This window comes from Tetrao urogallus (genome assembly GCF_951394365.1).
Source record: "Tetrao urogallus genome assembly, chromosome: 5".
Lineage (NCBI taxonomy): Eukaryota > Metazoa > Chordata > Aves > Galliformes > Phasianidae > Tetrao > Tetrao urogallus.
The window spans coordinates 22,898,897-22,915,959 of NC_136818.1; the positions used below are offsets into that span (position 1 = coordinate 22,898,897).

The 17,063-nt window shown below is 51.7% G+C and overlaps 1 protein-coding gene across 1 annotated transcript; it reads right to left on the reverse strand.

The window, feature by feature from the left end:
- Positions 1–15,609: 15,609 nt before the first annotated feature.
- On the reverse strand, positions 15,610–16,548 carry TMEM121 (transmembrane protein 121; the record flags this gene model as incomplete). The annotated part of the gene is made up of 1 exon (XM_079535232.1): positions 15,610–16,548. The coding sequence occupies one exon, from the start codon at positions 16,546–16,548 to the stop codon at positions 15,610–15,612; it is 939 nt and encodes a 312-aa protein (XP_079391358.1).
- Between the last annotated feature and the right edge of the window lie 515 nt (positions 16,549–17,063).

A 17,063-nucleotide genomic window follows, 5' to 3' on the forward strand; every position in this document is an offset into this window, starting at 1 on the left:
TGTGCTCGGCAGTGCCATGAGGTGTGTGGGAATGCTTGTTTTGTCTCCAGCATTTTGACCTCTTGCTCCTGTTAGGAGGACAGCCACACAGCCTAGAGTCTAAAGCTTGAGTCTAGGACAAGCAGAAGGCAGTATTGGGTAGACAGCACTGAGGCTGGGTCTGTGCCTCAGCCTTTGGTGCTCTGGGCTCTGGCTGAAGCTGTTCCACCTCTCAGGAAGGTTCAGCTGACAGCACTGCAATCCCAGGTGCTGGGAATCACCCAGTCACTTGAGAGGCCTCCTGAGGTTTCCAGCCCTGTGCAGGCTCAGCACAGCTGCGTTAGCTGCAGCAGTGCCCAGAGCAAGCCTGCAGCCGAAGGATGCACTTCTCAGCCTTTGGGCTTCCCGTGCCAGCAAGCCACAGCGTGTGACAAAGCTGCTCTTCTGCAGCCCAAATGCCCGCCTGCAGCACTCTGCAGAGACTTGTGTGACATTTCACTGAGCTCCACTTTCCTCGTAAGCTTATATCATAACAGTGACACCTGGAAGAGACAATGTCCAACCCTGGACCCTCCACCAGCCCACACTGGGAGCACCTGGCCAGGCCCCGCTCCAACACACCAGACTCAGTGCCCCTCCAGATCCCCCCGGTGAGCATGGAGGGCACCAAACCCTCACACTGTGTTTGTCCTGCACACCCAGAGCCCATTCCCTCCCTTCCCAAAGCAGCAATTACACCCCGCAGCCACACACACAAGCGGTGCGACCGGTTGTTCACTTGTTGTTTCAGCCCTGTACGCTTCCGCCCCGTCGAGGCCGGGCACTTTGCCCGCACTTGCACAATGGGTGGCGGGGACAAAGGTCCCCAGTGCCACACGGGAGGGCGGCAGCAGGCTGGCGTCACACAGGGCAGGGACACAAACGCTCCACCGGCACGGTGGGAAGGAATCCGCCATCCAAATAAATAGGGTTGCTTGAACGAGCTCAGGCGCTTGGGGTTGGCCGGGACAGAGCGCTGCGGGCTGCTCGGGGTCCCTACGTGGGCACCGGGGTGGCACCGGGGTCCCGTCCCGGGCACGGGCAGCACCTGCCCGCTAGGATGGCGATTCCTGGCCCTGCCCTGCCACCTCCCGGCTGCGAAGCGCAACGCCAGACCGTGCACCGACCCCGAGTCCCAGCCCGCAGCTCTGCCTCTGCGCTTCGCACGGAGCATCCCTGCGGTCACACTGTGCCTCTGCCACCTGCACGGCGCAGCGGGGAGAAGCGCTGAGCAGGGCGGCACTGAGAGCAGCCCGTTTTCTGTCTAATAAAACCGGGTGATTAACATCTAAATTGCAATGATTGGAAAGGAAGCCAAAAGTTCAGGAAGGGAGGAAGGCAAGTATGCTAGAATTAAGGTCAGGAACTTGCTGGCGTTTGGTGACATTTTGTTCTGGGAAGCTGGCAGCGCTCACTCACATCAGCCAAACATGCACGTGTGTATTTATTTTAGAGGTGTAACCAGGAACAGCTTCAGGGGTGCTTCTAAAGCCACAGATCTGCTGTTGATATCCACCAGAGTGGGAGCAAAGTGCTAACAGAACAGCCTTTCAATTCACAGTTATCCCAGGTTTTTGGAACCCCCCACAAACCACATCCTCAGCACAACCAGTTACAGTGACTACTGGCAGATGTATCAATGTGTGTATTAACAGCTGTGCACCTGGAAATCAGTGCTTACCCCTCAACACACAGCACTTCTTATCTCACAGCAGGCACAGCAACAGCTCCCCATTGGACCAGATGGTCTCCAGAGGTCCCGTCTAAGCCCTACAATTCTGAGTCAGCCCTTTCCCAGCTCCCTGACAGGGCTGAAAGCACCTGCAGCAAGGCAGCATGGGCTGGGCACAGCCATCTGACACCACTTGCCCCCCTGCACCCAACCACCACACTTAAGTCCCATCTCCTTACATCACCACCTCTGCAGGTGCACTGAGGGAGTGAGACAAGCTGCACCTGTCACAGCAGGAAGCAAGGAGGAGCCATCACTCTGGGGCTCTCCCCCATGATCACTGTGGCTAATTGGATCTACCTTTAATATGGCTATAATTTGCCAAGGCTTATTTGCTGTATAATCAGACACATGGCTCCTTTCTTTAATTGCCTTGTAAATTACCAGAATGATTAATTTCAACACGAGCCTGTATACGAGTCCCTGACATATAGGGACTGGGGAGGATGGCTCACTGAGGACTGGGACAGCCTCATCCCACCCACCAGTGAAGCCTGAAGGGCAGGGTGTGAGCTCGTGTCCCCCCATAAGGGAACATACAGCTCTTGGATCCCACCCTGGTTTTCCCTTCCTACTCCTCCTTGGCCCGATCTGCTCAGCCCAGCTACAGTGTTGAGCGAGGAATTAAAGAGGACTTTGTTTCCAAACAATTGCAAATGCATAGCTTGAGAATCTGTAATTGAAACTCGGATCCTACTCCTGTTACCGATGATGGATGACTTTTTCCTACTGCTCTGAGAGCCCTCGCAGAGTGCACGGCAGTCGCCGGCCTGACTCATGGCTCACTTCTCTATGTGATGGAAGTGAGCAGCCCGGCGCTCATTACTGAGCTCTCATTAGGAACTTCTCCCGTTTTACCTCTGCCTTATTACTGGGGCTCTTGGCTCTACCTTCCAACTAAAAATCTTCCCCGGATGTCAGCAGCCTACAGGGATATGGAGGGATGGGGCACGTGAGGGGCTAAAAATACACGTTCTCCCAAGAGAGAATCTTGCTGATTCAACTCTTTCCCATTCTCTTCCAAATTCTCCTCGGGAGCCCATTCACTGAGCAGATGTTGCTTTTCTTTGTGTGATCAGCTTGAAAGCAACAGAAAACCATCCCATCCTCTAACAACTATTTGAGCACGGGACTGTACTGCTACAAGGTGCCCCAGCAGCCAGAACAGATGCTGAAATCACCTCCCTAAGCAAAGCACACACAGTGTTACTTATGTTTTTGTATAGGAAAGGAGCTGGGGCAGGGCCCCCTATGCTGGTTGTCCTGTTCATTCCTTTCTCTTACACAACTGCAGCTTCCTCCTTCTTTGGGAATGCTTATTTCTGGCCACACTTTTGTGTGCCATTGGTGCAGGGACAGCGGTGCCACCGTGCCATGCAGAGTCGTCCCAAGGCCATCAGTCATGTTCTCCTCCTGGCCCTTTTACTTTCACCACCAGGAAAACACTTCATTCCCTTTATTTCAAATCAGATGCAGTCAACATGCTTTCGTACCTCAAATTTACCCCCCGTGTGGCTGCTGAGGACAGCAAGGTCAGGGCAGAGGCCAGTGTCCCCTCGGCTCTGTGTCGCAGAAATAGGATTTTGCACAGTCAGCATCTCCTCAGCTCTTGCTGAAACCGCTCTGCCATTGCAAAGCTGATTAACAGAGTGCGTCCACAGTATTTAATTAATTTAATAAACCCTGATGATAAAATTAGAGGCTGCTTAATTCCTCATCCCCCACCATGGCATGTAAGTGAAGCAGTTCACACAGCCACCACGACGCAGCCCCGTACCCAGCAGCACACAGCAGCTAGCACACAAGGGCCAAATTTCCAATAGAAAAACTTGGGTTTGGGCTGAAAAACGTAGGTGAGGAGGCAAGAACAGCTGGAACCCCGTGGTTGTGTAGCTCCCATGCTCCCTGTGCCTTGGCTGCAGGGACATGTGGAGCCGGCATGCAGTCCTGCTGCGGCTATCCTGCCATAGATGGCAGCAGCCGGCCGGGTTCGTGCTGGCTATGAGCTGCAAATCTCTCCAATTGCTCCAGATGCTGAGAGGGAAGGAAACGAGTGATGCTGAGAGCTTTTCCTTGGTGTCAGTAGGGCTCTGTCATCATCAGAGGGCTGGGAGCTACAGCTGGTCGATGCAGAGATGGCCCAAGCACGAAAAAGATGCCGTCCCCCTGCTTGCCAAGCAAGCATCTGACCCAGAGGGGTTATTTGCCATGGGGTCAGCATGTGGGCATGGGTCTGCCACAGGGACAGGCCATGGGCACAGAGCACCCCAGCTCATGATGCTCTCTAATGACAGCTGGGCTGCTCTCTGCACACACATGGGTGGTTGGTCAGCCAGGAACTCAGGGCTTGAGGGAGGAATCAGGTGAGTTTCTTCAGCCACTACCCCACAATCCTTTCTGGCCCTAAAATGTAAAAGAAATCTCCAGAGAAAAACAAATGCCAGAGAGCATCAATTCTGCCACTTGCACAAGCCCAGTGGCTTTTGGTAGTGGAAAAGTAGTTTTTATGAGGAGGAAAGGACCCTCTGGGTGCCCAGCAGCCTCAGATTGCACCCCTCGCCTGTGCTTTAACAGTTCACCTGTTACAGCTGTTTACAATTGTTAGATGTGAGCACAAAAATAAAATGCAATAAATGAGAGAACGGCTGAGACTTTTTGCAGTTCTGAAGTTGTAATAATCCGTGGTGCTGCATGGCCAGGAGATAAGCCCATGACATATTCCAAACCCACCCAGATGGAGTTATTTAGTGTGCCTTCACCGGGGATGGAGATGGAAATGAAGTTTAATAAGTCTCCTGAACTCATTCTTTACTACCCGAGGAGACAACTGAAAGGCATTTAATTTCCTGCAACCCAAGAGCATAAACTGTGCTCAGACACTTTATAAAACCCATCAGGCATCTTTCTGAAAGATTAAATAAGTAGGGCAGCATCTTCAACAAGCAAACAGAGGCTTCACCAGCAGTGTGTGCCCCATGCCCTGCCCCTGCCCATCCCTGGGGGTGCAAAATCAGGGTTCCTGGGGTCGGATGGGGAGGAATTATGGAGAAAACAGCACTGTGAAAGGATTCATCCATCCCCCATTCCCCCCTGCAATATAACAGTGCTCCAGAGATGCTCTTCAAAGCACTCTGTCTCAAGGAGCTCCCATTCGTCTTGCTTTCTTTGGCACTCTGCTGCACATACCGCCTATTGCTATTATTAATGCTGTCATTATTATTACATATCACTTTGTTAATTGCCTGCTAAATTTGGGGTAGCTTGGAAAAAGGGCACAAAGAGAGACGTGTAATTTGAAATGCTAAGGAGAGCAAAAGTAAAGACAAAGAAAACACAGCGCATCTAGCAGAATTATTGAAGAGGTGATGAGGACATTCTTAACTTTAATTATTTCGAATCAACTCGTTTTGTAGAGTGTGTAGGTTTATGAATCAGATGAAACGTAAATTGATTCATAATCTCCCTTAATTTTCTGCTCTTTGGAGAATTTAAATCCATATTAACATAACCTGGATCAGGCAGTTACTAAGTAACAGGAGAAAAGCAGCATGGGTGAAGCTGGCAGACAGGCAATGCGATGCGCTCAGCCTGTGCTTGGACTCACCACTGCAGCCCCAGCATGTCCCCAACCCGTGGGTGCTGCAAAACCCACAAGCTGTGAGCTGGGGGCAGAGGGCAGGGCTGAGCTGATGCTGCTTCAGGGAATGCATGCAATTCTAGGGCTGGTTTTCCTCCCCTGTGCTCCAAGGCGGGGAGGTGAGGAGTGCCCCTGGTTTGCCACTTGGAGAAATCCTTTTTCTTCTTTTCTCTTCAGGATAATGCTTCCCTCAGGCTTGCATTATTGGGTTTCTTTCCACGGCTGCTTTTTGCAAGTACTTTTCCTTCCAGCGTTTTTTACTTTTTGACATTCTCCTCATTATTTGCTCTCTTGAAATCATCCTCTGGTGCTTGTTTTCTGCTGCCCAGAATTTCTCATTAAGGGAAATGTGTGAGTCAATCACATGCAGTGCTGGGAAGAACCAAGGGCTTTGCTGTCAGCCCAGCACTTAAGGGCTGCATAGGAGTCTGAAGGCTTCTCAGAACACACTCCTTGCTGTCAGGTTCTGCACAGTATGAATGGAAGGCAAGATGGGAAGCCCTGGGCACCTCCAGCCTTAAGGTACAACCTTAGTGCCCAGGCTCAGCCCAGTTTCTGCCTTCCCCCAGTGTTGTTGGGCTGCCACTCACTAAATCCCAGTGCTAGGAGTAAGCCTGCTTTCACCTGAGGGGTGTTCAAAGAAGCTTTGGGTGAATTGTTCAAGAAGCGTGTAGCTGTAGTACATAGGGACGTGGTCATGGAGCAATATTGGTGGTAGGTGGATGGTTGGACTGGATGATCATTGAAGTCTTTTCCAGTCTGAATTATTCTATGGATCTACAATATTGCCAGCACGGGGAGACTGTCATTCCCCTGCAAGAGCAAAGGGCAGCAGAGGTGCCCATGGGAGTTCCAGATAATATATTAACCATCACAAAGGATCTGTGTGAATTCCTTGTTGTAAACCAAAGGGCATGAATGGACCTTCTGTACTGGTAGCCTTGGAGGGAGCATATCCTTGAGATCACACCTGCTGTGAGCTGAACTCCATAGCATCACCAGGAGTTCCCCTTATCCCTCTGTGTGGCAGAGGTAGGGCTTAGCCATGGGACAGGAGTCTAGCCCTTTTTGCCACCATATTCCCTACCTTGATTAGGTCAGCAGATCACAATGATATTAATCCAATGAAAGAAAACCAGCCATGGGATTCAGTTCAGCAGATGAGGCTTCAATGGCTTATTTCCATGTCCTTGAGCTGAAGTGCAAAGACAATGCCAGTTTTGTCTGTTTAACATCTTAATTTAAAAAAAGTATCTTTTTAATTGCTTTTCTCCACGTGCGATTCCTTTATTGTGTTTGCAGAGATAAGCTAAAACTGACACGGAAGGGAGCTGAAAGGTTTGCAGTGCTGGTGATGGGAGAGCTCGGCGTGTGCCTGTGCCCATGGAGGTGATGGGGACAAGCAATTTAAGCTCTGCACATCTTCAGGGATCATACCTGCACCAGAGGCATGAAGCAGACAGACCTCCTTCCCTGCTTTTGTGAAGGGCTTCTGCGCAGCTTCTTCTTCTGTCTTTGGTTCTTCATCCCTACCTTGGCTCCAAGGATTTGTCCATCCATCCATTTGCCCATTTTGGACACCCTGCTCATATGTTGCTGGGCATATTGAGGGCTTAGAAGGATGACGCAAGATTTCATAGAGGTTGAAAGAGACCTCTCAGAACCCCAAGCGCAATCCCAACCCAGCCCCCCCCATGCCAACTGGCCACGTCCCTCAGTGCCACATCTGCACACCTCCAAGGACAGTGACCCCACCACCTCCCTGAGCATTCATGCTGTACACAGTAAATGTGTGTGTGCTGCAGCCCTGGGAGCTCCTCAGACATCTCAGCATCTCCTGGATAGCCAACAGCACTTACACACAAAGTGCTCACTGCATTTCCAGGAAATTTGCTGAATTGTCAGTGCTGGACGTTGTGATGTCTTTATCGGCCACTGCAAAGAGCTCTTTAATAGCGCACATCATCACCTCCCCGCATAGGTACTTATAGTCTGCAATCAGGTTTCTCTCAGCCGGCTCTATAATAAGCTAAACGGGCTGAGCTCCATAAACCACTGCTGCCGTAAGGATGGTGAAAGAGCTTATTGTCACAGAGATAGGGATCAGAGAGCAGGGCTGAGCAGAAGTGATGCTAGCCTGGCTGCTTACACAAAGTGGCACTCGGCACTGGGCTGCCCGCTGCTCCCATCCCATTCTCTCCTCCTTTGCCTTAATGTTTCGTTCCATTCTATTCTCTGGGTTACACAGTTTTTTCTACAATCAAGGGCCTGGGACAGTCATTAGCGTGTGAAATGAGGAATGCATGCATCAGTAACTATGGCAACGCCGGGAGAACACCAGCCTCCTTCAAACACCAGGAATTAAGCTACATGGAAATGTTGAAGTCGGAGAGATCCTATCAGCTGAGAGCTTAACACACATTAAAAAAATGAAAGTAAGGTCTGATTTGGCACACGGGGTGCCTCTGCCAGCTCTCTGAGCCTGGGGACCAACAAGACAAGGGCAGGATGCCCCTGCTCTCCTCCCCCTGCTTTTGACTTCCATAGAGATCAGGCTTTTCTAGGAACAGGATGATGCTGTATTGCAGCTCACAGCACAGCGATGCTCTGCAGCACGAGGTTCAGACAAGGGATGCCTGGAGCAGCATCCATAATTAATGCTGGAGAAACAACACTGCCAGCTTGGGCTGCCTCCCTGCTAAACACTCTGCTGTTATCGGCTGCAGCTGTGCTTCCAGCTGTGGGCCCGTGCATGCACAGGTAGGGTCTGCATGGTGGGCATGAGGGGAGCAAGAATATGGCTTGTAAGAATGGCCTGGAGTTCGAAGCGATCCAGCTATAACTCATGTATTTCAGCTGAAAAATAATCGGGAAATTGCTTTGGGATGAAAACAAAGATTCATTTTGAACCCTTGAGATGCAGTGCCCATGGCCTCTTCATTCTGCACATCAGAAGGATGGCACTGTGCACACGGAGTGTGATTGAAAAGGCATTTAGCATGAGCCTGAAACCTTGACCCAAATCCAAATTAAATGCTTTTCTGGCAAAAGAGGCTTATTTTAGATGGGTTCTTACCCTCACCAAGAGTACCTTGTCCCCTGCAAATTATCTGCAAGCTGGAGGCCTGTACATTTATTATGCAGATAGTAAAAGCAGCTTTTCCAAATGGCATGGAAATACTTTCCTTATTTTGTGCTCTTAGAGAGACAAGATGCATTTCCTTTCCACAGACATCCTGCAAGGATAAGCTGATATTCTTTAGCATTCACAAATAAAAGGGCCGTAAATACTGAAACAGCAAACTGGCCTGAAACATTTGCAGTCCCACTGCAGACACGTTCCATGCCATTCATCCCGTTTGTTGAGGATGTTGCATGGGTCAGCTTGGGAGACTCTCAAGTCCTACTCTGGATGTCTTCAAGTTGGATATTAGGAAATATTTCTTCTCTATAAGAGCAGTCAGGCACTGGAACAGGCTGCCCACGAGTCACTGTGCCTGGAGGTGTTAAAGAAGTGTGGAGAAGTGGTACTAAGGGACATGGCTTAGTGTGGAATTATTTTTGGTGGGGAGTTGGACAGTTGGACTAGATGGTCTTAGAGATCTTTTCCAGTCTTGGTGATTCTATGATTCATCCTCTCTTCCCAGGCTCTCTAAGGCTCAGGCAACTTGTGTCTTACAGCCACTGCTGGTGCCAAAGAGCACCTCTCCTCTACCAACACCATCCTTCATTCTCCTGCATCCCTTCCATCCCACATCCCCTCCATCCCACATCCCTCCATCCCACATCCCTCCATCCCATATCCCCTCCCTCTCACCCAGGCCACACTGCACACCTGAGCTGCCCCCATCTCTTCCCGCAGCAGGCTGGAGAGCTAAGTGTGGCTGGCAGGATTCTCTCCCTTTCAGGAGAAAAAGATAAAAGATAAATTCTCCTTGGCCTGGCACCGGCTGCCTTTGAAGGCAGCTCTTTCCTGTTTCACAAGTTTCAAAGACTGTTTCAAAGTCTCCTTTGATGCTGCTGCTTTGATTTGTGCTGCAGAGGCTTTATGGAGCCCTGGCACTCCCTTGGACAGGGGAGATGGGTGTTTCAGTGCCTGTGGTACCCATCCTTGCATCCCTGAAGGATCAGCTCTGGATTCAGGCCAGTGCTTAATGCTGTGCTTTGCTCATCTGAAGCCTTCCCCATGGGAAAGCAGAGCAGAGCTGCAATGGGGCCAGGACAGATTCTAGTTCTGGTGCGGTGCCACCAGAATTACATCCGTCAGTGATGCCATCCTATTTCCAAGTACTCTGAGATCTCTCTGTGAGCTTATTTTCAGTCTGTGCACTGCACACATCTGTGCTGTGTGTGTATTAATCAGACTGATGGGTGACACCGAGGCAGGCGCCTGTGTGTGAGTGTATTATGCCAACACATTTACTTGTATCAATCAAGCCTTTAAGTAGATGGGAACACACCAGCACCAATTTGATGGCACTGAGTTCCCATTAAGATGAGCAGGCTGGGATTCACGCTGCTTTGCATCCCCAGCAGCTTCCTCCACAAGACATGGGCTGCACAGCAGCTCTGTGAGGCCATGCCATGCCAGGGCTGTCTGCCTGCATTTTCCTCACTGCTGTGCCACAAACCCCCAAACGCTTTCCATCACCTCCCTCACCCTGGCAATTACCGCCTGCCAAAGGAGCAGTGCTTCCACACAGGGCACCTCGGGGCAGAGCAGCTGTGAGCACACAGGCTGTGAGCTCTGCAGCATCAGCACCTCTGCCTGCCCATCGGGGTGGGCTGCGCTCTGTGTTTCCCTGTAGCAAAGCTCCCAGTGCCCCTGCAACGCTAAGGAGAGCAAAGCGTAATGAAGGGAGGGACGTGCTGCAGATGGCACTGCTGGGAGCTGGGCTTCCCTCCCTGCCATGCTCTCATTGCTGGGGGCACAGTCACGTTGGTCTGGTGACGGATGGAATTAGCTCCAATGTGAAAGGGGAAATACAAAGCTGTTCACCAACGAGACAGCTGCAGGGGCGTGGGGCCCGGGGCGACGATGCTCTGCACCTTGTTCTGCTCTTGCGATTTTCACGAGCAGCTCCATTTTAATTAGCTGGGACGCGGTTCTAAGTCAACTCTAAATGATACTATCAAACTAATAGCGTGCGATCACACGGCAGCCTCAGCTGGGCTGGGATCTGCCGCTGGCTGCCATGGGAACTGTGAATTTCGCAGCGCCGCTTCGTACATCCCCACGGGAAAGAAGGAAATGTGGCAAATCCCAACATTCCCCATGCTTTGTGGGGCTCCAAGGACATGCTTTCCCCTGAGAGCCATCCAATGGGGCTGAATCAGGCAGTGTGTGCCATGCTGGTTCTGTTTCCAGAACAAACCCCCTCTGTCCCCAGCGCAGGAAACGGTGCCATTGGATATGGCCATGCCATAGCTTCTGCCCCACCACAATGCACCTCTGTGCAACCTGGGGCAGGAGAGCCCTGTGCCAGCCGTGGCACTGGGGGCTGCCCCCTCCTGCCCATGCTCTGCAGGCAAAGGATTGAGCATGAAATCCCAAACCCCATTGAGATCTCCTCCAATCAGCCCCCGCTGCTCTGAGTTTTTTTACACGGGACTAATTTTTTAATCAGCGCAATGTAGGACATGATCAGAGGCAATCAAAGGCTGGCAGGGTAATTAGTGTCAATCAGCGTGGTTTATGGGTATTGGCCCTATCAATCAAACCCCACATTGTGTGTCAATGAGATCGCTTTCGCTTCTCAAAGCTAACGCTGTACAGAGCTCTCCCTTCCCGCGATGCTCACCAAAATAGCACAAGCCCTTCAGGAGGCAGATAAAGGACATACTGCAAAGTTCCATCGGTGCTGACAATTAAAGAGCAAGGCTGTGCTGGTCCCACTTGGCACTGCAGCAGATTAAGCACCGAGCTGCATGCTGTGCTCTGAGTGCCTGCCTGGAGCATCCCGGTCCCTGGGTGCTGTGCTGCTGGGAATGTGCTTTGCAAGCACCCAGCAGGGCTCACCCCAAATCCCAATGCTTTCCTGTGGCTTATGGGTTCACTGCTGCATTTGGCTTTCCCTGAGTTTTTTGCATTAAATGGCCCAAATCCAGCTACAGTAATGCCTCAAGCAAGTCAAGGCTTTCAGCTAGCTGCCTTTAAGGTAATTACTGTAGAACTTCATTATTTTTGCCATACACTTGGCTTTGATTTGTGGGCATCGTAAAAGGGAATGTGAGATAGAAGCGTGCTCCATCAGGCAGAGACCCCGGGAAGAGGTGCAGGGGGCAAACAGGCTCTTGCAAGGCACAGCCAGCTGCTGGCTTATCCCATCAGAGCCAAGCAGAGTTGGCACAGGTACCAGGGTACCCCTGCACTGTGCTCCTGGCAGAAAATGTTTGTTTCATTGGCTGCTCTGTGCCTGGAATCTGCTGCTCCTTGCTGTGTGGATCAGGGCCCTGTCCTGTAGGCATCATGGTCTCCCTGCCTCTGAAAGAGACAGGAATATTCGGCAGCCTCATCAAATATGTTTCAGCTGGCAGGGCTCTAAGTGGTCACTATTCCGTTTAGATCTTTGATTGGTGAGCTCGTAACATTAAACTTCAGAGCTGTATAATTTTATTCTTCCTGAGCAGCAGGCAGTGCTGTGCCACAGCCATGGGACAGAGCTGCCCAAAGGAGCACAGTGCTCTGAGTTCAGCTCTGGCTATGGAAATTTATTGGCTTCCCTTTCCATTGCTGCAGTTCATCAACAGCCCCAGCATGCAGATCACAGCCATGTGAGGGAGCAGAGCCCGCTGTTATCTTCCCACTGCAAACCCGAATACTGATGCTACGGGGGTAGAACCTTTGCCCAGTTATTGCTTGAAGAGACACATTTTTTCTAAGCAAATGCTTAATTGCTCCTCATTGGACACTGGTCACGGGACATTAGGCATCCATAAAAGAAGACTCTTAAAATATGGGCTGAATCATCTTTCTAGCTCAGCGTGCTGGTTATGGCTGCAGAACAGCTTTACTATACCGTGGTTTTATTTTTCCATTTGCTTCCCAGGTTGGCACTGTGGCTGATACTCCCTCCATGGCCACATCTCTGCTTTCTTCCCCAACCCACACTGCAGCAAAATGCCCCATCAGTTCACACAGCCCTTCAGAAGCAGAAGTTCCCTGCCTGTCCTCCCTCCCACCCCTGGCTCCCATCCCCCTGTGATCAATCACACCAGGACTGCACTCACATTAGCAGGGTGCTTCTCTGCTCATGCACGGTGCTCATGTCCTTGGGCACAGCAGCAGGGCCAGCCCATCCATCACCTCGCTTCACTTTGGGATGTCCCTGCGTGTGAGGCACCACTGCCGTGTCCTAGCCCTGCGCTCAGGTGGGCAGTGTGGCCACAGGACCATGCAGTGTTCCTCCCAGGGCTGTCCTCTTCCCAGGAGGAGGTCAGGAGGACAGAAAGCTTTATGGGGATTTATCCTTTACTTAAAGCCCGGGGCTCTCCCATTATAACTCACTGCCTATTGCCCGTTCCACTGTGCCCTGCTATATGCAGGCAGAATGTTATGCAGTGCCAGCCTTGCTGGGGAGATTAATGAGAGATAATTCCTTACACAGAGGTTTATTGAGTTCCCCGAGTACATTCACCAGCTGTGAAGTGAAACATCTGAGAACCATTCCTGCATACTAAGCGCTGCCTGGCAGCAGTGCAGGGAGGCACACAGAGCCTGGTTCTGCCGGCAGGGCTCTGCTGGACATGGTGTCCGTGCCCAGAACATGCCCACAGCCCCACACCAACACGGGGGCACATTTCATAGAATGGCTTCATTTGGACAGGACCAAGAACAGCGAGCTCCAACCCTCTGCTGTGGGCTGCCTGTCCCACATATGGGCTGCTCAGGGCTCCTCCAACCTGGCCTTGAATGCCTCTATGGATGGGGCACATCTGCTGGGAAGAGCAGCACATTAGATGCTGTAGCACCAGGGATACTCACCTGGGCACGCTGTGATCCCAACTCGTCCCTCTGACTGCTCCTTGTCTTCAAGGAAGAAGGTGACAACCAGTACAGCTTGCCAGGGTCTTCTTAAATGCTTCCTGCAATGTTGTGGTCATAATGTTTCCTCGGGCTGCTGTGATCAATACATATGAGACGCTGAACATGTCAAAACCACATAAAACATTTATTAAGGTGAAATTAAACGAGCACGCGTGAATCAGTAACCTAAATGGATGTTATCCTTCAAGGATGCCAGACCTGAAACCAGGCACGCGTGAAACCCCAAGGCATGCAGAGCTGTGCTTTGGGGTGGGAAGCTGTCCTCCTTCCCCACCTCTGCTTGGTGCCACCTGCTCTCACACACCGCTTCTCAGCCTTCCCCAAGGCACTGCCCACGAGCACCTGCAGGTTCCCTCTGCTCAGACCAGTGGAAAAGCTGCAAATAAAGGCTCATAAATCAATTACCCGAGTGACAAAATGTTATTAGATACTTGGGAGTTAATTGTACAGATGCTGATTGCACGTATTTTAATGGCACCAGTAGAGATGTAATATATAATTCCATAGGTATTCCAGAATAATTTAGCAATTTAATTAATTTCTGCTAATGCCTTCTGAATCACCTGCACTCTTCCTCCTGGGGGACAGGAGGCAGAAACTTTCCTACCCAGTTAATCTACTGCAAACTCAGGGCTGTTGGCAATGAAACTGCTTTATTTATCCATGGATTTATTCCCAGCAGAGAAGCCCCCACCACAAAGTCCCCCCAAGGCAATGGGGTGCCTGAAGAGAGCTTGACAGCAACACGACCAGCTGTTCCTAAATGTGGAAAGCTGAATTGGGGCTGTGCGAAATGCTTTGGACAGATGATGATGGATTGAGAAGATGGAGGCTAAAATGAGTTGTGGATTTAGGTCAAATTCAAGGAGCACAGCCAGGAGGAAATGTGGAAGGAAAACGTAAACAGCAGCAGGCATTTTATTCCAATCTCCTCCAAATGAGATGGGTGGTTTAGAAAAAATATCTACTTCTCTGTGTTTGCAATGCCGTTTAACTGCCTGTATCCCCTTTTCCTCCCATCCCAAGCCAAAGGATCCAAGAGCTGCCTGAGCCCTTGGGACACCGCTGCAGCTGGGCAATCATTGGCTTTTGGGGACCAGGACAGAATGACACAAGAGATTTGGGCCACATACAAGCTGCCCTTCCCCAAGTGGCAGAAAAGAGACCACAAGAAGCCATCATTCTCAATGGGCTTTTATTGTACCGCTGGCCCTCATTTCCCACCCCATACCCAGGGACTGAGCCCCTCATCACCACTTGGGCAGAGGAGACCTGGGAACGTCCCTGTGGTCCAACAGACAGTCTGGAGACACTCCCAGTTTTCCACTGCCTTCCCGAGCATTTCTTTCTTTTTTTTTAATTTGAAATATTTTATTTTAAAAATATAGTAGCTGTGGAAAGCAGCCCTCTTTACAAACGCTTGATGCCAGAATGAAACGCATCATTGCCATCCTCCTCGGTGCCCACATGTGCTGGCATGGGAGGGGCCCAAGGGCAAGAGCGAAACAGAGAGACCCTTCCAAAAATAGAAATATTGTGCTGAGTCGTTTCAAGTGAATGAAATCCATAAAACACCAGCATGAGGTTGGCTCCAGCTTGGCACGTATTGCTCCTGGCAGAGCTGGGACGGGGCTGTCCTCGCTGCCACCTGCCGTGTGACCCGGGGAGATGTTATAAACAACAAACTGTAAATGTGATCATTGGGATATGAGACATCTACGGTCACAGGATTGATTGGTTCAGACACCCCACCCTCCCCCAGCTCAAACACCCATGGCCCTGTCCCCACACCATAAGAAGGTCTCCGGTAACAAAATCTTCATTCCAGACTTGGGGTCAAGGTGAGGTGCTCCAGGAGTAGGAAGGGACACTGCAACCTCAACGGCCTTTGCTTGGGAGGGGAGAGGCTGGCAGGAGGGAGAGAGAAGATTAGCTTTTTTGGGTCCTTTACAAGTTCATTTGGTTTGACTGGAGGACTCCTAGGGTTATACCTGAGATGAAGACGTCTAGGGGACACTCCATAGCTCAATTACAACGTGGTTGGTTTTTTGTGCCTAGAAGAGCCCTCACTGCTGGGATTTGTCCCTCACGCTCAACCTATGCAGCCAGAGAGAAGCAGCACCTCTCCTCCACTCAGCATGGAGTATCGGAACCAAGGCCCTGAGCCACCGCCCATCATGTGTCCAGGATCTCGCTGGTGGGTGATGGCTCATGAGGGATGCCCTGCGTGCTGTGGATGGTCTGGTTGTGGGACAGGGAGTTCTGCTGGAGCTCCAGGGCGATGGCATTCTGGGGGAACTCTTTCACCTGCCTCTTGTACTCCAGGAAGGTGCACGCCTTGGTGGCAATGGCGATGATGTTCTTGCCAATAAAGATGGTAGAAACCCTGCTGTCCTGGAACAGGACCATATTGACGGCCCGGATGAAAATGGTGACAATATTAATGGTGACCAGGCTGAGGACAGGGTAGAGCATCATTTTCTGCGGGGCGATGTGCTCCCCTTGCATGCTGATCTCGCTGAGGGACACACAAGGCAGGATCAGGAGCAGGATGTAGCAGTAGAAGAACATGAGCCCCTCCGCCCAGATGGGCAGGCCGGTCCTGTGCGGCTCCCACAGGTTGGCCTGGATGTCCAAGATGTCCAGCAGGTCGAGAGCCACCCAGAAGAGGCGTCCCCGCAAGTCCTCTTTCTTCCGAAAGGTCCGTATGTACTCCATACTGTCCAAGGCCACCAGCACCAGGTAGAGCCCCGGCACGCAGATGGAGAGCAGTAGCGTCAGGGCCTTCCTGGCCACTGTCTCCAGGTTCTTCTTGTCCGCTTTGTAGTTCTGAAAGATGAAATACAGTTTGATCTCCAGCACAAAGATGTACAGGAACCACAGGATCATGGCATAGCCCCGCTTGGCCGTCTTCACCTCCGCGCCCACCCACACCGCAACGTAGCGCAGCACGATGAGGAAGCAGATGTCCCCCACCAGCACGATGATGCAGACCCCGATCTTGCGAGGGCCCTGGTTCTGCTCCACCAGGTAGGCGTCCATGAAGGCCATGCTGGTCATGATGACGATGGTGGTCAGGCAGACGTGGCGCTTGTCGGGTGGTGGCAGCACCATGGTGAGAGCCTCACGCCGGCACTAGGGGAGCAGGCCTGCCAGCAAGGTGCGGGCAGACATCAGTGTGGGCACCACGGGATGCTGTGTCCCCACTCGAGGAGCAGGCTGTGGAGGAGCAGCAGGTCAGCTGGCAGCCCCGCTCTTCAGGGCTCTGTCCTGAGCCCCTGGCCAGCCAAGCAGCCCCAGGCACCGTCCTCAGCCAGCAGCCACGGCTCACATAGTGTCCCTGCTCTGTGTTCCCGTCGTCACCAAACTCTCCAGCCCCATTTGGCAATACACTTGCTGGCTCCTGGCCCCAAAGCCTCTCGCAGATCCTTGGAAGCGTTGTAGGAAATGAGACAGCAGGGAGAAGTGGGCCAGTAGAGAAGGAAGAGGAGGCAGTCCTGGACTGAGGGCGTCCCTGTGCACTCACAGGGAGCCACCTCCACGCCGATCCTCACGGGGCTGTGCCATGCCTGTGTCAAACACCACAAGCTCCTGCTGCCTGTGGCTGTGCAAGTCTCGCTCCATCCCGT